The following is a 27953-nucleotide window of genomic DNA, read 5'->3' on the forward strand; positions in this document are numbered from 1 at the left end:
CCACATTTGACCTTTTTCCCACTATCATGGCAATGCATTTCACATATTAGAATGTTACAAACTTTACTCCTATAAATATATACAAATGTTTTTATTTTATTTTCCCACTGTTTCAGTTTGGGCTTTTTTTTCCCTTTCAACACATTTGTGGGCCCTTCAGGAGAGCCACTCATCTCCCTTTGAGGGAAACTATCATTCATTTTGTGTTACCAACTTCAATCTCCAGCCATCATCAGGTCAGAAAAATTATCATTTGTCCAGTTTTTTGATTTATAAAATGTCTGGAGATCTGATGACATTTGTATCAGCCTTACCTGATGTTAACCAGCTTATATGCATTAGGATGCTGAAAATTGAAGTCATTTTACAGTTCAGTGCAGTTGTTCTCAAACCTTTTATACCAATACCAATTGAGAAAATATTGAGCTCTCGAAGTAAAACCATATCACCAATGTTAAAATACAGTGGTTTAATAGGCCGAGCAAAGTCACCTATGGACTTTCCACAGGAGGCAGATTTATTTATTATTCAATAAGATAATTTGCTATCTCGTCCTCCTCTTAATGAATTTAATATTATTTTATTTTATTTGTTTCATTTTCTACACACTGCGATCAAAATTCCTGACTTCTGCACTCTGATCACATACCCTGGTATATACAGTGGAACAGTATTTCTGATTTTCCTCCAAGTACCACAAGAGGACGCTCGTGTACAGCTGCCGGTACGTGCACCACAGTTTGAGAACCACGGCTTTAGTGTGTTAGCGTTATCATTTAAATCGTACTCGACAGAGCCACTAGCGCGGCTGTATACTCTTACAGTACTGTGTTCAGACATTTTTGGCACACAAGTCAACAGAGAGATGGCAGATACTGCCAATTAGCACCAAGAAATAAGACAGAATATGCAATAGTAGACACGGTTTCAGCTTGAGCAAAACATTAAAAAACGTTACCACTATGTGCAAGGCTTAATAAACCAGCGCCATACAGGAATTTGAGGATGAAAAAAGACTGGAGCCAAAACAGAGAGAACGGGAGTTATCATACAAGCATGCATCGCTCTCTGAACAAACCTTTTCTCTTGTTATGACCGGAACGTTTTGAACACATCACTCAGGTCACTGCAGTTGTTGGGCTTCTTGATAATTGGAAAGATATTTATCATAGAGGGTCTTGGTCTGTCCAGTTCTAGCACAACAATAGAAACGTGCAGCTTATCTGTTGCCTGATATGACACCAAGGAAAGATCAATTACTCTGTGTGTGCCTGCACATTTTTTAAAAAATGTCCAACAAGGCTGCAGTCAATGCACCCATGAGAAAAGCAGAGCAGACATGAATCTGTGTAGATTGGACCATTCGTCTTAGGGCAGACAGATTGCCCTATTGTTAACATCCCAGTCTCCAACTCTTCCTGTTCCCAATTCTATCCCATCCCTCATTTAGATCCTTCATGTCCTGCAGCCGCACGTACGGACGTCCATACACAGCGGAATGACTGACATCTCGTTCACAGGAGACAACTGAATGATGAGTTTTGAACCCTGTGCCCAACTTATATCTGTAAAATGTTTTGCTCCGGTTGAATTAAAGTCTTACAACAGAACGTGAGCCCACACAATATTTGTCTTCCCCAGGAGTGTGGATTAGAACCAACAGGAAAGTTAACTGCTTATTTTTCAATAATACATCCTGATAAGCATGTTTTTTTTGCCCCGTGAAAGTGAAACAAAAGCTCCTCCATCCTCAGACTCTGGAGTAGCAGCCGATTAATCTTCCCCCGGGCAGAAGGAGATATCAAGCTGCTACAGAAGCAAAAGACTTACACTCGTCTTTCAGCAGGGTTTCCATCTCCTGTGTCAGCTGTCAGCTCAAAATGTCTCCTACCTGCCAGACCAAGAGCTTTCAGCTCGGTCTGTGTCTGTCTAACTCACAAAGGTTTGCATCATGAGTGAAAAACCTAAAGCTGATGTGGATTCTGCAACCGTAAACAACAGAAATGTTGCTGATTTATTTGACAAGTTTTATTCCCCCATACTGTATTTTCACACTGGACTAGTCACTCAATGACAGTAAGCTGTTTTCTGTCTAAAATGTTCCTTGTCACAGGAACAATATACTCCAAAAGTGCTCCCTGTGTGTCTTATTCGAGGTGGGAAGATGCCTTGTGCACGCTGATGCAGCTCTTGTCATTTTTTTCTTTAGCAGCAGACTGACTCCATGACCTGTACCTGCTCGAAGGCCCACCATGGGTTGGCTGTAAGTTAGCCACTGAGATTTGCTGAGACCAATGTACAAGTTAATGAGCCCCTGAAGGCCCCACTGATATGCCCCATGGCCTTGTTAAAATGACAAGATGGGAGAATTCTAGAGGGGAGAAAGATGGAGGTATGGGTGGTTGTTAGAGTGGTGGGGCAAATTAGGGATTAAGCTGGAGGCCGAGGCTAAATGACTTTGGTAGTGAGATAACAGTGAGACAATCCACAGCTATGCTCGTGGTTATTTGAGGCTGTACATGGCTCAGCAGTGTCTTGAGCTTGACTGTATTTTCACATTTTTGTCTTCTATCCAATCTATAGTATTAGGACCAAACTGAAGGAAAAAAAACTATCTTCAGAGAATAACGTTGAAATATTAAATAAAGTCATAATTTTTTGAGAATTAAATCATAAAATTATGAGAGGAAAAAAGTCTTTTTTCTCGAACGATTAAAAAAAATGTCTTCAGTCATACTCAAAGATTCACAGACATTATCTACAAGCAGGAGAGATGGAACGATACCATTTTGTTGTGTCTGATACTGATATCACAATCTACCGATACCAATATTAGTGTAATACAGTCATTTTAGACAATTTATGAACTATGAAGCTCTGAACAACACATTTGTGCTTAGTCATTTCAGAGACACAATTCTCCAACTGTGTAACAAATATTGTTCTCACAAAAAGAAGAAATAAACTGCCCAAATATGTTAAGGGATTTTTGGATTGTATCAGATTTTGTATCCAACCAATATCCAATCCAGTAATTCTGACCAGTATAGGACTGATTCCAATCCCTAGCAACAAGGCACCTATACTAGATGATACCAGGATGGGTTGCCAACACCCTGATAAGAAAATAATAAACTGTTAGTCTATGGAGAGGGTCTGACAGCAGGAGGTGTATTTTATTTTTCCTCATACAAATCGCACAATCTTCATTAGTGGACTGTAGTGACTTTGCAGGACAAAGGAGTCGCTCAGGGGCTGAGATTGGGTCTGATTGTCTGACACGCAAAACAAAGGAATTCACTGAGATTTCAAAATAAGTTTAATAAAAATAAATAAGTTAACCTTTTATTAACGAAAAAAAAAAAGAGGATGATCAAGCCATGATGGCATGCATAAATTCATAATCCAGAAAAATAGCAGTCAACAAAAAAATAATAAATAATACTTCTTATAAAGTATTAATAAATCTTACATGGACTAATCTGTCATTTTTCTGTTATGGTTTTACACCGACTTGAAAATCAAAAATAATGGAGAGTGCGATCCATATCTGTTCAATATGGAACACGTCTTTTATCTTTCAAATACGGAACAAATCCTTATTTTACGGAACAGTAAGCAACCCTAATACTAGGTATCAATCACACTGCTACTTTCGTCCTACTTACTGGACTTCACTTTTCTTTCCAGAACACTATGTTGTTCTTTTCTTTAATACAGTCTGTGGATAAACAACAATGTCTTGAGCTAGATTTAGAGGAGGTCCAGTTAGGTCCAGTTGAAGAAACATGCCCTCAACTCCCCTCAAGTCAGATTTCCAACGCAGAAAATCAGAGCAAAATACACTCGATTCCAAGATGGCTGTTACTCACATTAATAGTTTAAACAGTCTTCTACAACTTCTTTCTTCTTTATTCACTTCAAAGTTAGTCAGTCGTACACATACACTAGTACTGTTCAATTTGTATCCATGGACAAGCTGCAGTGCTGTGTTTGTGTACAAAATACCATGTAGAGCATATTGTTGACGGGTATTGCTAACGATTGCTAGCCCGTGATATGTTCACGTTTATGTTGTTTCCAACTTCTCAACTAGAACATGGTCATCTTGGAAGTGACATCAATATGACTGACAATATGATAACAAATTAGACAACATGCAAATGTTATTTATTTTTAAAGGTGCTATATGTAATTCCTAATATTATTACTTTTTTGAAAACAATGGGGGTTTTATTGCCACAACGATTCATCCTTTCTTGATTCCCTGCCAATCCATCTCACTATGTTGAGATACTCTACAAGGCGGTGAACATGTAAATACAATACACACTGTTTTAGGATGAAAAAGTAACACAGTCTCTTGGTGTGAAACTCTGGAAGTGTTTGGTCGGTCCAATGTAAAAGCAATGAATTGTCGTGATCTTCTCTCTGTCATCTCATTCACTTATGCTCACTAGCCCCTCCCTCTCCTCACCTCCCTGCCAGCCACTCCCTGCTCATTAGTCCAACTCTCCCCACCTGTTGCACTCAGCTGCCTCTGATCACCAATCAATCAATCAGATTCAGAATACTTTTACTATCCCGAAGGAAATGGTTTTGTTACAGTTGTTCCATATCACACTCAGTAAGTACCAGTTTATTTTTTAAAGAGCACACAAGTTAAAAATAAAAATAATAATAATAATAATAATAAAAATAATAATAAAAAACTGTGCATAAACTCACCTCTCTGTTCACTCAGTGCCAGTTCTATGTCACCAGTACTAGTCTCTCCGGCATTATTCGGATTGATTCCCCGGTACCGACCCTGCCTGTCCTTGACCTGCCTGCTCTGTCTCTGCCCTGGTGATCTACTCAGTCTACTCAGCCCTGCACCGGATCTGTCATCTCCCTTGTGTGGGCTTGTCATCTTGGGCTCAAGGAGTTCCCTCTGCTTTCAACGGTACGGAGCTCAGACAACCAGAGATCCTCAGTGAGCCCAGCTTCTCCTCGCGGGGTTTTCATTGAACTGTCGATAATGCAGTTTACTGCAAGAATTAAAAAACAATGCAATCCTGTGGAAACCATGGATATTAGAAATATTATTAGGATGTTTCTGTGTTATTTCCTTCCTCTTACTTGAGTGACTTGGTAAAACCAGATCAAAAATTCTGTGATCTTCCTTCCCTGGAACTCCCAAGACTCTAAGGATAGATGACCCATTAGGACTGGGTGACTAAAACTGCAACTCAATCTAATGCCTCATTTCCTCTCAGAGATGAGACATGCTTTACGGCTTGACCTCTTCCAAAAGGGTTCTATTCTTCCTACAGTGGAAACGTCGTAATCTCACACATCGCTGTCCCGTGTAATACGAAAATAATATCAAACACATTAGCAAAGGTACAGGCCTGGAAAATCCATTCTGAAATGCATACTGTGACTCAGTGGGCTTGATCACTCCATATATTACAACATGTGTGGGTTTATTGGACATTTATCTCCAATAGGACAGAAGTCACAGACAAAGCGTGAAGTTTACTGTGTGTGAGGAGTTGCAGTGATTACCGGTCAGTATAAAATTATTTCCAGTATTTCACTGGCTTTAAGAGTAAATGTCACATAATTCGTGCATTTTTGTGTTTTATTGTGAAATGACTACAGGTAAACCCCTCGAAAGTCATTTTTGTTACGTTTTTTGTGATTTTTACAGTTTTAGTTAGTAGATGGGGCACAGTAGCTCTTGTTAGGTTTTGGGTTTCTTTTCCCGGCTAGTCTACATGCCAATGTGTCCTTGGGCAAGACACAGCCATCAGCAGGTGAATGGATTCGGAAGATGAGTGGTAGAAAATGCACTAATGCAGTAAAGCAGCTTCGAGTGGTCATCAAGCACTATATAAATACACACCATTTAGTAATCAGTAGTAGCCAAAACAGTACTAATCCCTATATACTAATAACACAATTAAATATCTTATCAGGTGAAATCAGCATAAGTAAGATAATGTCATATGATCTTGGACATATATATATAAATATATACTGTATGTTGAGAGAGAATTTATTTATTTATTTATTTATTGACAGCAGCATGATTCATTTTTGGTTGTGAGATACTTATTCCATAGTTTCATTGCCAAATAGCTCAACTGCTGGCTGAACAATAGTCAAATTTTGTTCACAGGCCTTAATTTACTGTAAACCCAAATTCTTTACAGTGTGTGTGAAGTTGAAAAAAAAAAACATTCCTCCACTAGGGACAAGTAATTACTTTAACTCAGTATTGAATAGGCCTTTGTTCAGAGTGATATTTTCATGAGATAACTGTCTAAAAATGCTAATGAGCGGCACAGTGTCAACAGACCATGGTGTGTGGCCCGCACAGATTTTTTAATTTGACACATCCATTGACTATCATCAAGGGGAGGACGACAAAGAATGCCTGCGACTTCCCAAGGCTTCTGGGTGACTCTGTCTGGCGGTGTGTTCAAAACAGCTGCAGCAGCCTGTAATGTGGAGAAGCTCCTTCTGCTCAGCGGGTTTGAAACAAATGGGTTATTTAGAGCCTTCTTCATTTGCACTCGTGGAGAAAGGGCAGAAAGGAAATGAGAGCCCCTTGACGGTTCAGTGTTAGACATATTTAATTAGCCAATTCACTCTCTGCTTTGCCGCCTCAGTGGGCACAATACTTCTTTGTATTTTTAAAAGTAATTGTCACTTGCTGCATCAGCATTCGGCAGATCCAGGCATGCAGTCAGGAGCAGGAAAAGAATAGTTCTCTCGGCCTTCCTGGGAGTTCGTAAAAATAGACATGGTTAGAAACAGTTGTCTGACATTGTGCTGCATTGCTGGTCAGATAACGTATGATAACGCCGATTTTTTTTAATCAGCCATGAAGAGGTGAGGGCATCTTAAGCTTTAAGTGTTGGTTTGTTACCTTGAGTCATTATTTCCTCATCTGGGGAACAGAAATGTCTTTGTAAGGCAGTTCATCCGAGAGTTCTCGTGATACTTGAGACTAAAACTAAGCGATGCACACGCCAAGTGAGACACAATGAATGTTTAGATTGAAGTAAACGTGTGATTGTTGTTTATTACCGATCAGTGAAAATAAAGCTTATTCTATTCTATTCTACTGTCCCTAGATTAACGGAGATAATATCTGGCTGAAGCTCTCCCCATCTGACACAATGTAAGATCGCCCAAATTAAGTCTAGACAGTGACAAATATAACAAAATTAGATTTGAATTGCCCCTTTACATTCACACATTGAGTTAAATGACCATATTTCTTACTTGCCATGTTTCCATTTAAAGTTGAATTTATATATGTATCTATTGCCAATACTGTGCCTTGGTAATTCCACATTGATCACTAATACACTATTACATAAATGGAATCAATCGCTGACACGCTCTCTTCCAAGCAAATCCACAACTAGACAAAAATCACCTAGCTCCCCAAGCTGTAATTACACTGGAGTGGAGGATGCACTGCTGTACCCTGCAGCTGAAGTGCCTCTATAATAAGCTTTCATCAAGCCAAGTCAAGAACAATGTCCCACATATCAACAAGAACTGCTCTTCAGTAGACCAAAAAAAAAAGACAGGAGAAGGTGATACTTTCAAAAATACAACAGTTTAATCCGTCAGTGATACAAAACAGAGTTTAGAAATGGATGAACCTACACAGTACATTTACAGTTTGTTAAACAATATTGTACGATAAAAAGTATAAACGGAGAAATATGCAACTCTCTGTTCTACGGAGAACTACAGTATTTTGATGTCGTCATCCTCTTCCACTTTTGCTTTCACTGGAAGTGTGTTAACATTAAGGAGCTCAACGATAACCTGTGTCAACATGATTCTTCGTGACGGTGATTATGAACAATCAAACATGTTGACACAAGCAACCAAAATCCAAAAAGCAGACAAGCATGACAAACAATTTCATGCCTGCTTTATCGTCGTCGTGTCTGTGTTCTCCATTCCCTGTGCAGGATAAACAAACACTTTCAAATCTCAATGAGTGACAGCTCACGACCTCAGGGATTCTGACCACTGACCTCAGAGTCTCAGGTACGCCACCTAAGGGGAAAAAAAAAAAGGAAGTTTTAAATGTATATATACAGTATAGAGACAGAAAATCTAATTACTTTGTTACATATCCAGTTTGAAGTGAAAAGCTGGGGTAGGCAAGATATTTGTGTAATGATTTCACACACAAAAACGTTTCTGCACCTTCTGTTTCCATGCTTGGGAAAATCTTGACTTTTGACCAATCGCAGGGTGAGTCAGTAACAGAGGGCACTCTTACTGGCTCTTATACTCTGCAGCTGCTTGGAAATATCGCTACTCCAGCATCTCCAACAATTGACTACACTACAAAGCATCTAAAAGGGGCCCAGAGTTGAAAATAGAATCAAACAGTAAATGTCAAAAAACTGCTCCACTATGGATTGAGCATTGCAGAGATAAAGATGTTACCTCAGTTCACCCTATACTGCATACCAAGCACCCATGCTCATCTAGTGGCAGAGGCTCAATACAGAGCGCTTCCATCCCAAAACATCAGTATGTAATGACCTGGGGATAAGGACTGTACAATCAACTATTTTCCCCAGTTATAATGAAGATTTTTGCTGCCAAAAGCCCAGATGTAATGAATCTCACCGGTCTGCTGATCAGCACAGCGACATATTATTTGAATTCATTACCTTTAAACACTTAAAAAACGCAGGTGGTGGTTGAGTTTTAATCATTTAAAAAAAAAACACAAAAAAAACACACATTCAGATAAACAAAGCCCAGAAAAAATGAAGTCAGATCTTCTCTCTCTCTGTCTCCCTCTTTCTCTCTCCATCCATCTGCTATTCCTGGGTTTTTGCCTGCTGCAGACAATGACTGTGCTCCTCCTAAGGCTCTATATTGGGATGATGGATGAGAGCCTTTGCCTCACTCAAGGCTCTGTCTCCATTCCTACGCTAGTGCCTGCTCGCCACTCAAGTGCATTAATGGTAATTCATACAAGTTGCCAAGCTTGTTCTGTTGTTGAGCAAAAACACACAAAATAAACAAAGAAAGGAGTGGTACAGCTGCTGCTCTGGAGTGTCAATGAATGAAACCTGGATTTCATATTAATTTAAAACTTATTATTATTATTTCTTTCCTCCTGGTGGTTCTCTCTCTCTGCGCTGTAACTCTAATGATGTCTCTGGTTAATAAATGTTTTCTATTAAAAGTGAATGTTCCCTTTTACATTGTATCCTTAATATGCAGATCACTTGTAAGTTACTGTGGATAAAAGTATCTGCCATGTGACTAAAGGTAATTGTAAGAAATCTTAATATATTTATGGTATTAAATACTCGAAAAGCAGCAATCACATTTCAAGTTCTGAAAAACGTTTGTGAGGCTATTATCAGGAGATTAAGACTCAAAAACCCAGGTAAGCAAACTGTGAGGGTGAGGGTTAAGCTGTGCCACCGGCATGCAGTATGAAAGATGAGAAAATGGCAAAACGGTAGTGTAAAGCAGCTTTGAGATGTCACCAAGACTAGAAAAGAGCTATATAAATACAGACCATTTACCATTTACTTGACAATGAACTGATGAAGGTGGAGAAAGAGTCACAGAGCGTCCCCTGGTGACGCACCGGGACCTTGCTGGACATTTCTAACACATCTGACAATTCAGCCAGTAAACATGACAGGTGGAGTTGGCAGCACTGCTAATTTTGGAATAGAGGAGGTTCCAACGACTGTGCCACAACGACTGTGAACTTCAAGCTCCATCCCAGCTGGCTGACGGCCTGACTGCAAGGACAAACCAAGAACACAAACCTGCGTTTGATCAAGACTCACCAGATTATTGTAAAAACTACATAAAAGTCTTTAGAGTGGTGGGGCTCACTGACAGTAAATCTGCCCACAAACACTGGAAGATGACATGTCTCAGGTTGTAACAGCTCTTTGATCTTACTGGAATTCTTCTGAGCTTCAGCACAGTGAAGTACACATTACATTACAGCTGTAGCAAGACAGTACCTTTGATAGTTTTATTTCCCATCGCTATGCAAGAGCTCTTTAATTGAGTGGACTCTACAGAATGTCTAGGTGTTAAATGGCGCTGAGACAATGACATGAGGCTTATGTTAAGGAACATGCACGTGCACGTGCCCGCGCACACACACAAACACACACACACACACTTTGATGCTCGATGCCTGGGACTCTGTTATCATAACACTCCAAATTTAGCAAGCCGCACAGAGAATATTGCTTCCCACGAGAAGACGGAGAGACGGTAAGAAGTGTGAAAAGTAGAACATGCTTAGCCGAAAATTAAACTCAAAGGAGCATGCTGCAATTCAGGCAGATACAAGACCAGACAAGCACATAATCTTGGAGCAAAGAACAAACCCACTGATCCAGACAATGATGAACTTTATCATTACCCATTGGCATGTGTCCACACCACCTCACAGATCCTTGATCCACATAAAGAAAAAGGAACCACAATGATCTCCTGCCGATGACTGCCTCAGCGATGCTGAGATTTCAAACCTCCTATCTGTCACTACTACAGATTACCACAAGAAGCCATTACATGCAGCCGTCAGGGAGTTATTATGAGCCTGAATGTCTCATAGGCCAGGATAGTAATAATAATAATTTCATTAACGAAACCCTATCCCAGTGGTTTCATCTGTAAACTAAGACGTAGCAGGAGGATTGTGCAGTGGATCAACAAAAACAGGTCATAGACAACGCTATGCTTCCAACTTTGTGCCAACAGTCTGAGGAAGGCCCTTGGTTTGACGAGTTTGGTGTGGAATATCTTGACTGGCCTGCACAGAGCCCTGGCCTCAACCCTATCCAGCACCTTTGGGATGAACTGGAACTGGAAGGTTGCGATCCAGGCCTTCTCAGCCAAACATCTGAGATCCATGAGGCTGACCTCATGGATGCTCTACAGAATGAATGGGCACGAACAAAACATTGCATAGAAACACAAGTGTGGAAGCTGTTCTAGCTGAAAAAGTGGGACCAACTCCATATGTATTTTAATACGTCATTACAGTCCCCGTTGGTGTAACTGTCAGGTGTCCAAATACTTCTATGTGCACTGGAGATTAACAGCATCAACATAACACTACAACGTTTCCCTTTTTCTGGAGAACAGAACAGTGTGCCATTGTACCATCAAGCAGAGAAACATAAACACAAAGAGAGAACAGTCTGACAGTCTTTGCTGAAAACAAAGACTGTCCCCCGCATTCATTTGTCCACGTGCACTGAATCGCGACACTAGCGTCGTGGTGGAAGTTATTCATTTGGACAAAGTGCAGTCGCTCCTGTTGTGATGCTGTTGAGATTTTGCTCTCAGACTCTGATGTTATGATTGATGCAGGGCTACAGTTTTTCCTTGTACAAATGCTGGATCAGATTTTGGATAAGTCTGTGTCTGTGTGGAGGAGATTAATGAGGGACGGGGGGGTGGAGAAGGGAAGCGGGGTCTGTTTCCCGGGTTTGACAGTGACACTTGGAGCTGGAATTACTTTACAGCCCATTACATCACTGGCATGCCCAGAGATGGAGAGACGGAATCGCAGCAGCGCAGACAACACTAGACATTCCACAGGCAGCGTAATAACTAGCTGGTTTATGGGGCAGACCTCGATCTGCTCACAGGAATAGAAATCAAACATTTCAACTATGTCACTGTGCTGTGATTGATGGGATGCCAATGTTCTTATAAAGCATTGAGACAAGTTAAACAAACTAATTTAGTATTGGACACTAAAGGGTCTAAATGTCTTGTAACAAAAGCTAGAATCGCCGCCCATAGGTTGTATCTTTCTCCTGACAAATGCAGTTTTAGCCTAAACAGATATATCCAGGCTCATCTAACGTGTTTAGTGACTTAAAGGTCCCGTTTATAAGAATGAAAGACATCTAATGCTGAGAAAGACTGAAGCAAACTGAGGACTCGTCCACTGAAAAACCAAGAAATGCCTTGGGTTCACACAACCGATCCTTAGGTCATTCTGATTCCCAAGACTATAATGACAGTTACATAGGCTGTGCTTATCTCTTCTAACTGTCCTCGAAAGGTTTGTTGCACCTGTAATTATACACTTTCATCATCACTTAATAAACCCTTTTCACTATTCTATTTTAACTTGTCACAGAACCAAATGCACAGCTCTGGCTGACGACTTAAACTAAAATCCAGCTCTGTAATGGTGTAAAGAGTACAGCAGTGAGTCAGTGAACCATGGCCCAGGAACTAGTTAGCCCGAATGTAATCGCACCTGTGCTTGTCCTGCTGTTACATGTCATCATCTGCAAAAATTTGGGTTAGTGCAGGATGTGTGAGCACAGCTCCACTTTACTTCAACCTGACCAGACATCAAATCAGCCAGAATAAAAGAAAACATCTGTGTGTGTGTGTGTGTGTTGGGTTTTTAATATCACTATTAGAAAGTATCTGTTCCAAATTAGTGATTTTAAATTGCAGAGTTTAAGCCACGGGATCTGGTCTGAGCTTATCACCACTTGCACCGCTTTTCCCTAATGAACAGCGATGATGTTCAAGAGTAAAATTGTATCATAGCCTCTTCTTGTGCAGTACATTTCCCAAACTTGTTAACACAATACACATTTTCCCATTAAATGAGGTGGAAGTGAGATTGAACAGAGATGCCATCATCTCCTCTCAGGCTGGTTATTGCAGGCAACGGTATAAAAACGATGGCTCGAACCACCCTCCCTCCCTCCCTCTTTGTTCCATTTCCTCGCACGCATCTTCATGTCATCGTCTCCATCCATTTTATCTTTTTTTCTGATCATTATAAGCTTCCACTCTGCCATTCCATAGCTCCCACTTCTGGTTGCTTTAAACACAAATTCTCAGAAGCGCTCAGGCCATGTCCAGTAACTCTAGATGGCTATAGGATCACATTACCTTCCTGTCCTCTGTCGCCTATAGTCCAAGAGGCTTCCACTATCAGGAAGTGTTGGAGTGTGTCAATTTATCGCACTCTTTTTCCTGCCGTAACCACCAAAAAGATACCGTGTCCTACATCTGGGTTCCTTTATCTGAAAGCCATTTCCATTTCATCATAGCCTAATTCCAAAACACGTCCACACCTACCACTTGTCATGATGTTTTCTGTGAAAACAATAATACAACATATCATTTGACCAGTGTGACAGAGAGAGGAGAGAACAAAATAGTCTGGAATTTACAATAGTTTCTCATCTGGAGGGGCTCGGTAAGTGGCAGTGGAACTGCAGAAAGCATTTTAAAGTTTGAGGTACAAAACCCTTGTACAACAAGAAAGTGCAGAGGAATTAAAAAAGCAATCTGTTGGCAGTGAACCCTCTGTTCCATACTCCACATCCTCTGAGGGGGACATACTGTTGATTTTCTCCTTTGAAATTGTGTTATTACAAAAGGAACAGATCACAGATGGAAGTGAAATAACACCAGAGTTTCAGTTTAATTTAACTTGGTATGATTTCACAAAGTCGACATCTCACGCACGGTGGTTCCTGAATGATTACAAACTGCTAGTATACAAGGGCACGCACATCCAAAAAGGAAAGTAAATTGCAGTTTTATCAGAGTGGAACTAATATTCTGTACATTAAAGACTTGGTGTCGGATCAGTGCACAGATTTGCGTACTTGCTGATGCCTGATCGAGTATTTTCTGCAATATCGGAGACATTTCCCATGGCATCTCAAAGTTTTACATTAAAGCACTGTGCAACTACTGGTGCTGAGCCAGATGGAGTTACAGCTGTTGCTGGTAGGTTTTATTAGGCTTAAAGTGAATTCATTAAAATTAGCAGAGTAAGTTGAACAAAATATGCAGTAAAGAACTAAATTGAAATATGCCCAAATGGACACCAATAACTTATACTTATGGACACTTATGGAACTTCTTCTCCAGTACAGACTCCCCCTCTTTCGGGCCTTCAGCTGAAAACCCCCTGCCTGGGCTCACAGTGAAAGCAGCTTCACATGAGTTTGCTGGTGCTATACGAGACTCGCTCACTGTACATTATTTCAGCTTTCTTATTCCTCAGCAGACAAAAAAAAAACTTGTTTAAGTGGTGGCAGTCGCTTTCCAAACTTTCGGAGCATGGAGTGGAGGACAATGGTGCTAATTACCCTTGTCACTATGTTTAAAACAGCCAGGAGAATAGAGTTGTCAGCAAAGTTAACGCCTCCTATTTTCTAGTCAAAGGGATTTCCTCGGCAACTCGGGGCTAAATATACACATCTTTGCACATTTACAGGTGAATAGAAGGCAGAATGAGGGGAAAACTTTACATTTTACCTGCATTTGAATCTGGAAGGTGAAAGCACTGACTCATGAAATTGATTAAGGTGGAATAAAACCACCGTCAAGCACGAGTAAATAATGGAAAAGCAAGGTGCTGTTCGTAAAAAAACATGTGAGAAATGAGTGATTGCCAGTCAGGTATTAACAAAAGATAAGAATGAGTGAGAGCAGTTAAAGTATTTGCACACTAGATACGTGCAGTGTGTGCAGTGGATTTGTACTTACTCATATTTTTGGAAAGTTAGTGTGAGCTTTTACACGAGCTACCGAAATCCAAAAGCAAAACTGCAACTCGAACTCTTTTTGGACCCAGGTTCAGACATTTTATTAAAGTTTCACTGGCGACTGGTACCAATCCGAATGCGTGTTGTTGATGATGTAACGTAAACATTCAAAGTGCACACAGCTGGGACTGTACAAACAAACAGGAACTTCCTTAAAGTTTCACCTAACAAACCAAGCGAGCTCTCCTCTCTGGACCGGCCGGTAGTCAAACATAAAGAGACGAACAACCCTTCACTCTCACACTCACAACTATTGTGAATTTAGAGTGTCCAAATAACCTCTGCATGCTTTTGGACAGTGGGAGGAAACTGGAAAACTCAGAGAAAAGCCACACACACATGGGGAGAACATGCAAACTTCACACAGAAAGGCCTGAACCGGGAAACAATCCATATCACCATAAATGTACAAAAGCTCCAAATCTGCTTGGCTGACAGAGGCAGAATGAGAGGAGCAGTAGACCTCTACTTTAAGTGTAGAAATTATATAATTATGCATCAAAAATAAGCCAAGAGTCAGCAGTTCTTTCGGCATCATGTGTTGATGTCACTTGCGGTACACAGCAACTGTCTCACCTCATAGGACCTCATGTGACGCATCGACCCGGGGAGTGCAGAATTGCTGTCATCTATCACTTGCAGCAGCTCCTCACACACCTTCAGGGGCAGCACCACAGGATGTCCGATGACATTGACCTCCCAACTAGACATAATGCTGAAAACACACATATGTACACACACACACACACACACACACACAGCAGGGGTGAGTTACAGCGAATGCCACGTGATTACGCAATCGGGCCAATGCCTAGAAATAGCTGCCGCACATCTCATGTTGAAGCATTTACCCTGTCATTTTAATTAAGGAGTTTTCAAGTGTGAACCGGATTAGCCGGTGATACATACGAGTGGATTGATGGCGAGTGTTTTAGTGGCACCAATTTGTGTGTGTGTGTGTGGAGCAAGAAGACGGAGCTGAAAAGCAAGATGGGGAAAGATTGATGCTGTGTCAGTGTGCAGTGCTGATCCAGTTTGTTTGGGTGACATTTAGCCATCTGTGCACTTCCTGAGAAAAGCAATTCTTCTCAAAGTTTTGGCAGTTTCGACGCGAGACATCACACTGAGGAAAGACTGCTGCTTAAGCTTTGTTTACATTACATTACATGGCCACGTACAAGTTGCTAATAATAACCACACAACAACAAGGGTCTTCATCAGATTTGGCTGGTTAACTCGCAAAGATGATGGAGTTCCTACATCTTCAGCCAAACCAGTCTCCGTCATAACCCTGTGTGCTTGGAGTGGGATGTGATGCATCATTAATTACAATTAATCATACAGGAGGAAAAAACAGGACGTCCATATAATTTTCATTAGACTGAATTTCCGTATCTATGAGCCCTACTATTTCCCATTGTACCAGACTGCGATGGCGGCTGTGCATTTCTCATAATCACGTCACTCCCATTAGTGACAAGTGTAATCCACTTAGGCACTGGCTCACTGACTCTCCAACCAATTATTGGCAGTTTTAACAACACACACTGCAACCACTGGCTGCAGTCGACTGTCGCCGACTGTATGCCAAATAAGACGGCCACCGTCATGAGTATTTGGCTCCCCAGGCATAACATTTAATTTAAAAATGTCAGAGATGAGTAATGAAGGATGAATGGTAAATTATGTAGGAGAAGCGTGAGTAAGACCAGCATTTAGCTTTTGCAAAACTTCAGAGACGTCAGAGGCAATTGCTGCACTGTGGAGCGCTTCACAGAGGAGAGACTCTAATGCGGAGTGTGTTTAATAGATGATGAAACATTGGGAATCAACTTCAAGCAGGTTTAAACACGAAACGCTAAAGAGCTAGAGGGATAAATTAGCTGGGACAATATTAAATCAGCCAATATTTGCTTGGTGCAGAGTTCCCACTCTTCTAAATTGAGGGTCAAGGGAAAATCTGATGACATTAGATACAGAGACAAACAACCATTCGCACATATTCACACCTACAGGCAGTGTATGGTCTCCATTTAACTAAACCCAATCTGCATGTTTTTGGGTCAGGGCTCAAAATTGCCACTTATTTCCTGAATCGATTTGATTGTGATTCACAAGGTCCTTCTATCGTTTTAACACGATTTCTGATACGATCCAGTCACTTTTAAAGCACTCCACAGTGATGGTGAAATATATCGTGGGCGCTTCTTTGCGTTTCCTGTCAAACTCAAGCCTGCTTTGCACTGGAGGAGCACAACATTGCTGATGCCTCAGTCTGTTCTCAACATAGAACAAATCACTTTCTTGTGTGCAGCACAGGAAAGTTGCCGTACTGAGAAACACATGCGGAGTCATCAGCATTCGGCGAACTCATTCCACGATGTTAGAATCGAACAAACATTTGTGTTAAAGTTAAACACGACAGTTTGGGTCACGGCGGCTGGGCCAGTCTATTGTTTTCATTTAATATCTATGAGACGTGTATGTGAAAAGTGAAAACAAGCAGTAACCATGGTAACAGTGGCATGTCACAGACAGGGACACACATGCTCAGCACAGCTCGTGTTAAGTGCAGGACATTTTTGTTGCATATAAATGCTGCATGATTCGGTAAAATGTGATTATTTCATCGGATGCTGCTATTGAAAATTGGTACAACTTATATTTTTTTTGTACCTTAATGGCCTTTCCCCCCCCAAAAAAGGATGATTAAACTGCTTTTTGAGTCTTTCAACAAAAAAAGGATTTTTTTCCCATTTGGACGGCAAACAATTGGGCCAGTAGATTTATGTAGCACTGCATAAATTCACCATATTGCAGTTTTATCACAAAATGAATATTAATTGTAATTACAGCGTGTTTCGATTACAGATATTGCACTTGGTCATAATATTGCAATTTCCATCTTATTGCAATCAATTATGCAGCCCTATTTCATATGTAGAAATGGATAATGTTGTGTCAGCGCGAAAGTTACCGGGGCATCACTCAGCTTCTAGAGTTCATTATGTTATTTAAATGGCCTCTTGCTGCTTTGACAGTGAAGACAAGCCTTTTTCCTTTCATGCAAGCTTTGCCTCTAATTACCCTTTCTCCCGCAGTTAGCCAGTGGGCTTGTCAAAATGCGAGAAAAAACAAAAGTTCCCTGTTCTGCCTTCACTCTCTCTGACTTCAGGGTGGAAGACGAGGAGGAGGGGGGGGTTGGAGGACGCTGATGCTGATGCTGATTCAGTTGAAAATAATGAGAGTGGAAGGCTCCTCCAAAGGGGTGCTGCTGTACCAAGTGTAGAGAACCACATGCAGCACATCCACCTACACCTCACTGATGCATCACAGCAAGGTACACAGAGCCTCACTCCAGTCAAAACAACATCCCCTGTATGTGCAACAAACATGAATGCGGCTTATGTAACTGACAACTTTGAGATGATAAACACCTTTGATGGCAATCTCATTTGCAAATTACAGGCAATTAGACCTGAGCAGGGACCCTGAGCAAATAAAACCTGCTCGCCAACAAAGTAGTCTTTCATCCCTCCCAGACAGGTTGTGATTGAGAGGGCGCAATGGAAAGGTGAAAGGAAGAGATTAAGAAGTTAGCCGAAAACAAAGCATGACAAAAAAGAGGAGGCAGTTTCTAAGGGGGACTAAGGTGGAGGATATGTGAAGTGTTTTCATTTACTCTCTCTGCTGGGGGCCCGGGTTGGAGCAGACAACATAGAGGACTTTCAGGGCTCCGACAGCTCTGGGCGATGGACTGTGAAGAGCAGTGGAGCCGACAGACTTCACACCCTCGACACGCGTCTCTGGGACCGACGCTATGATGGAGTCACTGTTCAGCAGCCAGAGCTGCAGAAGAAGCAGAGAAAGGTCACTTAACACTTGAGAGGTACACATGCTCTGCGTCACACGGCAGCGGAATCATACTCCATCAAACAAGCTCAACGCAGCCACTCATGTTGACAGAGGTCAGGGTGATACTTTACTCGCCTGCACCAAAGTCCATAGAAAAATAAGCCGCTGGCCTTGTGCTGGGTAAGTTTTTGTAACTTTACAAAATCGCTGATTTGACATCATGACCTTGGTGTGGGGGACTGACAGGAAACTCAGTTAGATGAGAGAGAAAAGGCCGACGAGATACAGTGTATATGTTTCATTATAAGTTTTTTACTCCTGCTGGGATGTTGTTGATTCTGTAGTAAGTAATCCATCAAGTTTGTTTCTAAACTGAACTTTATCTAATACAAATTTCCCCTTGGGACAATAAAGTTTATCATGCATCTTGAATAGTATATCCAGTATATTCTTAAAATAACAAAAACATCAGCTGATAAAATTTTTATTCCTCCAGCCTCTCTCATCTCAGGGAACATGCACAGCATGTACATAAGACGCTGACTCTGTCCAAGTACCTGGTAAAAAAAAATTACTATCAATTTTAGTTTTAAAAATGACTTTGCAAGTGAGACACGTTGCACATACTATATAACATATAAAACATTACATATTCCAGGTACTATCAATTCTTTAACCTTCTTGAACATGTTCAGTTGGGTAATACATTTCAGGACAGTCAAAAAAAAAAATCACTGATGATCACTCTTCTCATACAACTGTGGAGTTTGTACCACTAACAACATCTAATATCCGCTAAACAAAAAGGCTAAAGAGTGTGTCGGCCTCCGCTGATGTGTTAAATTATGTGTTTAAATGAGAATTAGTTCCATTTTGGTATAAATCCACATAATTATTTCAAATAAGTGAAGCATGTTGATGTCCCATAGTTTACACTCTGCTTCAAACACAGTCTGCATAAACCGTACATGCATACGGTGCCACTGTTCCATGCATATCATTACAGGTTAGACAAATGTATATTATGTGCTGTTAAAATACAGTCCAGGAATAAATGCATCAGACAAGTGCAATCTATTGTTATCACAGTGGTGTGTTTGTGTTGCGTTTGTAAGCGCTCCTTGTAATAATCCATGTCAAGCTGATTTTAAAGGAGCTCAATTCTTGGCTGCGTCTCAAACAAATCACAGTTAATCAGCTCTCGACATTGCCTCGAGAGCCCGACGTATCACTCGTTCCCATTTCTGAAATGACTGATTGGTCTATTTTTTAACATTTACACAACACTCAGAACATTGTTCTGATGATGTGATTACACTTACCAGTAAGAAGTTCTTCTCATCAGGCGTCTGGACGGCGAAGTGGAAGGTGCTCAGTGAGGTGGACAGCTCCAACAGCCTGGCTGCTATTGTCCTCTCCACGAATAGGGATCTGTCCAAAAGAGACAATCTTCATTGCAAATGACACTTGACTAGATGACATAGTTTTCATGCTTTTCTTTTCTCACCTAACACAATAAAAAAACAACCTTTGCACATAAGACTCGCACAGGATTTAGAAAATTGTATCAATATTGCAGCTTGTCATTAAGTTTATTTACAGCAACGACAAAAGTGACACAGAATTCAGAAGTAAAAATATGTGCCATTATTATCATTATCATTATAATAACAATAATAACAATAATAAAGACCCTGTAAAGCAAATACAGATACTGCACAATAAAGAATTATGAAGTGAAGAATCAAAACTGTTTCTCTTCAGTTGCCTGTTCAGGATTTTTTGGCTCATAACTTTCCTCGAACGTTATAAAAACGTTATAAAAACCCTTGGTGCACTTCGGGAACGGTTTTGCCTGTTTGCTGTGAGTAACTGCACCTGCTCCTACATAAAAAACACACAGAAAAAGCTCTGTCACTTGATCTCACATTCCTACAGACGGGGAAATGAAGTGGAGAAGAAGAACCGGGGAGAAGAGGAGCAGACTCCCGCTGCGAGGCTGCAGGTGCTCCTGATAAAGAGGGAGACGGTGGGAGAGAGGGTGGAGGACTGCTGCTAAACTAGCTCTGCATCTGTGTAATATGTTATTAAACTACCACCAAAATGCTGAAAGCGTTACTTGTTACTACTGACGAACCACAACGTGTGCGGACTAAAACCCAATTTTTAAACACTAAGCAACTTTTCTTTTTTTTTTTTTTAAATCACTAAAATTTGGTAAGCTGGTTCCTAACACATTTTCCTGTGGGGTGAAGTCAGAAGGGATATTTTTTGTATCACTTTACAGGGACTATAAAGCATGAACACAGATGTCATTTTTTGCAAAATGCGTGTTGGACTTGGAGTTCTGAGAGCAGCTCACTCCTGTGAGAGCCAATAAACAAGAACGTGCTCGTTGCTCCGTTTTCCTGGTTAATATTAGTGACGCTGATATACCAATGAACAACAAGTGATTTATAGTCCTTGCACTGATTTAATGAAGTGCGAAAAATAGATTGAATTTCTTTTATAATTTCCCTATGAAAGAGCCTGCAGTTTTTCTAATTATCACCACTCAAGGCTTGTATTAAAAACCTGCCTGTCAAGTGAGTCTGTGTCGGCCTTCCTGTCTCCCACTGCGGTCTCCACTACCACCTGTGTGAAGTACAGCTTCAGGATCCCTGTAAGATACAACAGGGGTCAGAAAAAAAGAGGCTCGAATTGAACGTGACATTTAGGAATGAGAATCTATTTGAACAGTGTGTGTACCTGGTGCAATGGCCTCTCCCAGAACTGAAGAACAGCTCTTACAGTAGACAAGGGCCAGTCGGTGGCAGGGTTTCTGTATGGAACAAAGGTAAAAAAAAATCCCACAAAAGCAATCAACACGGCTCCATTGTGAACTCGGCTGTTCTCAGTAGCAGACGTGCGGCAGGTAGATTGTCATTTCTTCCTCTGCTCTTTTCTATTTCTCTCAGTTTCAGTCAAGCATGGACAAAAAACCACTCGTACAGAGAAAAAAAAATGGAAAAAGCTCAGTCCTCATCTATATATATATATATATATATATAGATATATATGTATAGATAGTGTTAGGACGTAAACTTCACTGATGCAGCAATAAGAGGATTGAATGTCTCAGCGGGGGAGTATACTTTTATGTTACCACTATAAATCTATTTTTGTTTTTATTCCTATTTTATTACAATATCTTTAGACCACTTTGCTGCGTCACTGCAGGAAAGGACTGGGCTATAATTCAACCCAACAAGTATCACAATATATAACTTTTTAACACATTTTAATAACCATACTCATACTCAATTCACTTTCGCTTTACATGAATTAAGTTGTTATGCTGCATAAATTATTATTAAAAAAGCTTTTTTAATGTGTACCTGCATTATTATGCCATTATCATTGTATTAGATGAATATGGTCTCAGAACGACAATATTATCGCTTATCGCAAACATTTCTAGGACAATTTATCGTCCCGCATAATTTGTTATCGTGACAGGCCGAGCTACAGCAACGCAACGTCTCTTTCTGTTGCACGACCCTCACCTTTGGATCGTGACTGTCCTCGACACCAACAGGCCCCACCTCGTCTGTGAGAGTCTGATCACAGCTGTCGTCTCTGTGAAGGAGGAGGAAGGTGTCGCCCACTAAACAATCCTCGGCTCTGGGCAGCAACTTCTTAGCGAACGGATCCGGGTGGCAACACCAGTCGTCCACAATGGCGTTCCAGTTGCCATTAGGGAGAGGCAGCACGCGCTTAAACTCTCTAAAGAGAGCAAGAGAGAGAGAAAGAAAACTTTTCTTTCACGTGCAAACTGTAGGGAGGTCAGAATAGAAATGTTTCTGGTTACTAAATGAGCTATGTGCTTATCTTGTCCTTCAGCTGCTTGGAGCTTGTAAACTAATGTTTAGTGAGTTTAGCAGAGCTTTTTTTGTTTGTTTAGGTATCATTATAAAAGGTTTGCAGCTGCTAAATTCAACTTAAACATTAAAATTCAAGGTTATATCCTCACTTTTTTTCTTTTTTTTTTTTTACAGACAGAGAAATATATTTATATACCACTTTCTCAATTTGTATTTTTGTCATTTAATAAATATGAATATGAAAATAAATCTTTCAAGGCGTATTGATTAAATTAATCCACTCAGTTCAATGTTAAAATCCAACCGTTACAATATCCAACCTAAAATATTAAAATATTATAAAGTTAATATGATCATTTTAATTATTATTAAAAAAAGAAAAAAATTTATAATGACATATTGAGTGTCATACTGCTGACAATGTTGTGGTTGAAGGCTGGAGTCTGTGCTGTTGTTCAGCTGTACTGAATACAAATATAGCATATGAAAGGACAAAATAATGGAAACACCTGTCTAAATAATGGAAACACAACCCAACACGGCAGCACAAACATGACGACCACATAGTAAAATCAGCTCCTCCCTGAAAGACACAAGCTGACCATGAAAACCTTCAACCTGCTATAGGACTGTTGTGTCGGTCTCGCCCTCAGATCACACAAAGACCATTTGCAGAGGGCACCTCATGATGGGCGCAGGCAACGCAAACATTAATAACTCAGAGGCAGCCACAAAACTGCACATATTGCTGCAACGTATGCTAAAGTCAAATGTTATTGTGCTGAAAGTGTTTGTCCTCCTGCGAGCATCAGCAACCCCCCCCCGTGACATTTCTACATTCCTTTCCCAGAGCCATTAGAAGTTTCAGGCAACTTTTGTCAGGTTATTGCCGAGAAACCCAGCCGGAGGGCAAGGGTCCTGTTAATGCAGCGGCTGCAATTTTCAGCATGTCACATTGCTGAGCAGAGAAAAGTACAAGCTGAAGGCAATAAGAACAATACAACTGTCCGGCTGAACCACCTCAAGGTAAGAAAGACAATTGTTTTTTTTTTTTCCTCCCTCTTTTAAATGGTTAGTTCAGACCTTCACATCAGACTGACTCTATAACTCTAACCCAGTCAGGCTCATATTTGTGAACTCCAGCTCGAGCTCCATCCATCATTTCTCCTTTCTCAGACTATCACTTCCACCGCTGGGTCACACCATAAATAAACACTTGGCTTCTCTTCCTGTTCCACTCATGCTCTTCCCCGTCCATCTGCTGCTCACCTGTCCTCCAGCAGCCTGGTCATGCAGCTTTGGCAGTGGAAGCAATAAGTCTCATTTGCCCGGAGTGCCTCCATCACAGTGACAGGAGCCTCTGTGGAGAGCCAAAGGCAAGAGAATGAATGAGCCACACTAGGAAAAGGGGTAGTAACCTTGTATTACAGAGAGCAAAGTTGATAAAATACTGAGTGGTGACGGTTGCTTGGATCAAGAGCAGGCAATCAGGCTGATTTGGTTTGGTCTCATCAGTTAGCTTTTGTCTCGCACCAGTAACCGACGGAGAATTTCAGGAAATGCCACATGATGGAGCGAGCAGCGACTCAGGAGTGAACACTTTATGATAGGAAATCAATTCCAAACATAAAGGGAGTACTTTTGTGAGTCCCAATAACCATCACATGAGGGCCTCTGAATATCCTGAGGTCAAAATCTACACCGTCACCGTCTCGGATGACCAAGTGACTCATTCCAATTAATTCAAAACAGACACTAAGCTCTAAATAGCAACCAAAAAGACTTTGATCTCTTCATGGCACAGAGGAGTGCAGCAACGCAGAGGGACCTTCCCACATGTCTGGATGCGTCGCCTCTCTCTCTCTTCCTGGATATTACCTTCGTCTGGGCTCCGTGCAACAGTGATGCGCAGTCTGTAATGCAGCTCCTTATCACGCGATTCTCCCGCTGGTGTCGGAATGCAGGAGCCCTGCTCCAAAGCGACTCCTGCTGGCAAAGCCAGGCTCAGCTCACCGCGCAGAGTCCGGATGCAGAGGGACGACTCTACACCTGTCACAACCACATCAGCAGGACACCTGGCTACAGCTTTCCTGGAGGGCAGACAGCAACACAGGCTTGTTACTACGGGACCTACAGATATACAATACCATGAAATAAATAAGCTACTATTTTTTCAAATAAGTTCATGGTCAAATAAAACACACAACATGTTTGAAATTAATTGAAATGTTCTTTCAGTATTTACACTAAGAAAATCAGCTATCATAATTTGTGATGATATTTTGTTGTGAATTGTTATAGTTTAGATTTTGCGGATTCTTTTTTATTTCAGATTTCTTACAAAATTCCATCAAAGGTGAAATAATAAGAAATCAAGGTGAAATAACTATCGATAAAAATGCCTGGCTTAAAAAGTTATCCAGTTAGTTATATGCTGCAATCTTTCTTTGACTTGAGATGCTGTAACTGTGAATGTTTCTCATCTTCAATTAGAAAACTGCAGGGAGGAATCATCAAGTATAAAAATGATTAGTCATCTCAGGTTTTGACCCCAGGACTAGAGTTACTGGGTAATTTTATAGTCCCAGTTCTGCTCATTAAGTCACTTCTCCAAGACGCACGTATTCAGGGGGATCTTGAGATTAATCTTGTATAGTACGGTGATTATTGCATGTGGAACAAAATGTTTTTGAGTGAGAGCAAAATCATGTAAAAGTGAGTCCAGAGCGTAATACAATTAGCTTCCACAAATAAAATGCCACTTCAGTCGTACGTATGACCTCCAATTTGTGCTGAGTCGTGCTGTCTCAGCTAAAGGAAAGGGAAGAGTAATGACTGAACGGAATTATGAAGGCCACTGTGGCTGACGGGGACATAGATTTAACTGAACAATGAACTGAGCAGCTCCTCCGGTTATAGGACAGTACTTTACACTGACAGTCCCTGTAATTGGTTGTGGAGTTGATCTTAAATTTGAGCAGCTTAAAGGTATAATATGCAACATTCTGTCTCACACAATATCAGAAAACAAGTGGTGGTGAGAGACATCACACTCCTCATCTGTGTGTTTGTTACTGGGGCCTCTGTTTTTGTTGCCAGTCTGGTCGTTGCATTTGAGCACTGGAAATGCCAGAGCCTGTATCAGTTTCATTTCACGTTGGCTCATCTCCATGAAATAAAAAGAAATATGACAGACAATAACAACAACAACAACAACAGTGAGAAGGATATGCACACTAGGGCTGCAACAATTATTCCATTATTAATCGTTTACTAAATGAATCATTAACTATTTTGATAATCGAGTAACGAGTTTGGAACAAGTTTTCCTGATTTTTCAACTTCCTAAATGTGAATATTTTCTGTTTTTGTTTTTGCTCCATATAACAAAGATCATCATTTCCAGGTTTGTGAAACATTTTCTGTCATTTTATGGACCAAACAAGTGCTCGATTAATCGTGAAAATAAAACAAGATTAACTGATTATGAAAATAATTGTTTGTTGCAGCCCTAATACATACATACATACACATCGGACTGAAAGCTAAGCGTATGAGCAATAGACACAGTGAGCAATGAGAGTAGTTCTAGTGACTCCCAGGATTAACTTACAAAGAATGTATTGAATGCTACAATCTTCTACTGAAAATCAATAAAAACATTTCTCTTATAGTCCTGCTCTGAGACATACAGTATGTGTGTTATAGTTTAGTTATAGTATAGTTTGTCTTAACCTCTCTTCACATAACATCCAATTCTATTTTAGTTGACAATATGAGGAGTCCCACAATTCTGTGTCACTTCTTGTCAAATCTCTTCAGCTCCATCTAGTGTTATTAAATATGTACTTTCAACTTTCAGTAGGTGGAGGCAAGCAACCCATCACTTTGGGCCTGATCTGATTGCTCTGTACATATAGGTTACTTACATTATGCATTGAGAATTAAAATATAAGTAATTATGATGTGGACTTCACTAAGAAAGTCCATGATTTTTTGGTTATTATTTGACCTTGGCAGAGTTTCATTACACCCAGCACCACTGATGGATTCATTTAGATTACTGTAGATTACATTAGAATTTATTGACCCCACCTTGGGTAAATCCACTTATTACAGCAGCAATAGGACAGATTAGAAAAGTGACATGAACACAAAAAAAGGAATAGGATAGGCAATAAAATAAGATAAAATGAGAAGGAAATTGAAAAAAGCAAAAATAGTACAAGGGCTGCAATAATTATTCTATTATTATTCAATTATTAAATTAATCATCAATTATTTTGATAACTGATTAGTTATCAGTTTGAGTGAATGTTTTGTATAATTTAAACTGAATCATTTTCCAGGTTTGACAAACACTGATGGACATTTTTCAAAACTTTCTCACATCTTATGGACCAAGAAATTACTCGATTATCGAGAAAATAATCGAGATTAATCGATGACGAAAATAATCGTTAGTTGCAGCCCTCGATGGTTGCCTCACTTACACATCTCACACAATGGTTAACAAAGTAGGCAATGGTGTATACTTTTATAGTGTTTCACACAGATGGGATGTAAAATAAGATGCAGACGAGGAGGATGATGATGATGATGCAGTAATGAAACACTGCCATAAAAACTTCTGTAAAACACCATAAAATAAGAAGAAGGAGCTATTTATTATGCTAACATAGCAACGTAGCTTAGCTAGCACAGCTGTATTATAAATAATATTGTCAGTACAAACAACACCGTTACCAACATGTTACTGAATAAACGAAGTAGTTTTAAAAATAATAATCACCCGACAATGAGGAGTCCACTCTGCAGCCTTTTTCTCAGCTCTAAAAACACTTCCAGCACATGTGTTGTGCTTGTTTCCTCCAGGTCTGCCATTCAGTCAGCGGAAATATTAACGATAATCTGTGAAAATGCAATCCAATAATCAAACCTCAGTTTAACTGTTTGTGTTCGGATTGTGTCACTCTCAGGAAAAATGACACAAGGGTGAACGTATCTCTTGACTAAAGAGGTTCATGCATTCAAATGTTGGTACATCATGTCTGCAGCAGCGTGACGATACTAAACCGGTGTGAAGTACAGGTTTGTAAGACAGACGCAACATCCGGTCACATATTTCAAAATAAAATTAATTTCCTATTTACCAATTTTATGTCATTTTGAATTTATAGGTCTGTTGTACGTGAGCTTCCTCTGGTGGTACTTCTGGAATACTGTTCTACTGTTCTACTGTACATAACAAGGATCAGAGTTGAGCTGAGGGATATCGACCAAAAATGAAACAGATAACAATAAATAAATTAGTTAATTATATTATATTATATTACAGTCCCCGTATCTCTCACTCCATCTTAATCTCATTTCTCTATACCAGTGTGTAGGCCTATTTCCACCACTGTATTTGTATTACAGTAATGGATGACTGGAAAATTGTACAACAATAAAAACAATGCATACAATTGTACAAAGAAAATTGAGAAAAGAAAACAACAGAAAACAGAAGAAAACAGAAATATCAAACCAACAAAAAATATTCCCCTTCACAAAGAGAATATGATAGATATTCACAGTTTTTCCACTCCTCTTTGAGTCAATGAAC

The 27953-nt window shown here is 40.2% G+C and overlaps 1 protein-coding gene across 1 annotated transcript; it reads right to left on the minus strand.

Annotated features, from left to right (window-relative positions):
* Window positions 1–7602: 7602 nt before the first annotated feature.
* ube3d (ubiquitin protein ligase E3D) lies at window positions 7603–27424 on the minus strand. The gene is made up of 11 exons (XM_044034932.1): window positions 27138–27424; window positions 24224–24435; window positions 23615–23705; window positions 22028–22247; window positions 21231–21303; window positions 21061–21142; window positions 19805–19913; window positions 18310–18476; window positions 15204–15342; window positions 8052–8073; window positions 7603–7977 (listed from the first exon to the last, which is right to left on the minus strand). The coding sequence occupies exons 1-10, from the start codon at window positions 27227–27229 to the stop codon at window positions 8053–8055; spliced, it is 1206 nt and encodes a 401-aa protein (XP_043890867.1). The 5' UTR covers window positions 27230–27424; the 3' UTR covers window positions 7603–7977; window position 8052.
* Window positions 27425–27953: the final 529 nt, after the last annotated feature.

This window comes from Solea senegalensis, linkage group LG9 (assembly GCF_019176455.1).
Source record: "Solea senegalensis isolate Sse05_10M linkage group LG9, IFAPA_SoseM_1, whole genome shotgun sequence".
NCBI classification, from domain to species: domain Eukaryota; kingdom Metazoa; phylum Chordata; class Actinopteri; order Pleuronectiformes; family Soleidae; genus Solea; species Solea senegalensis.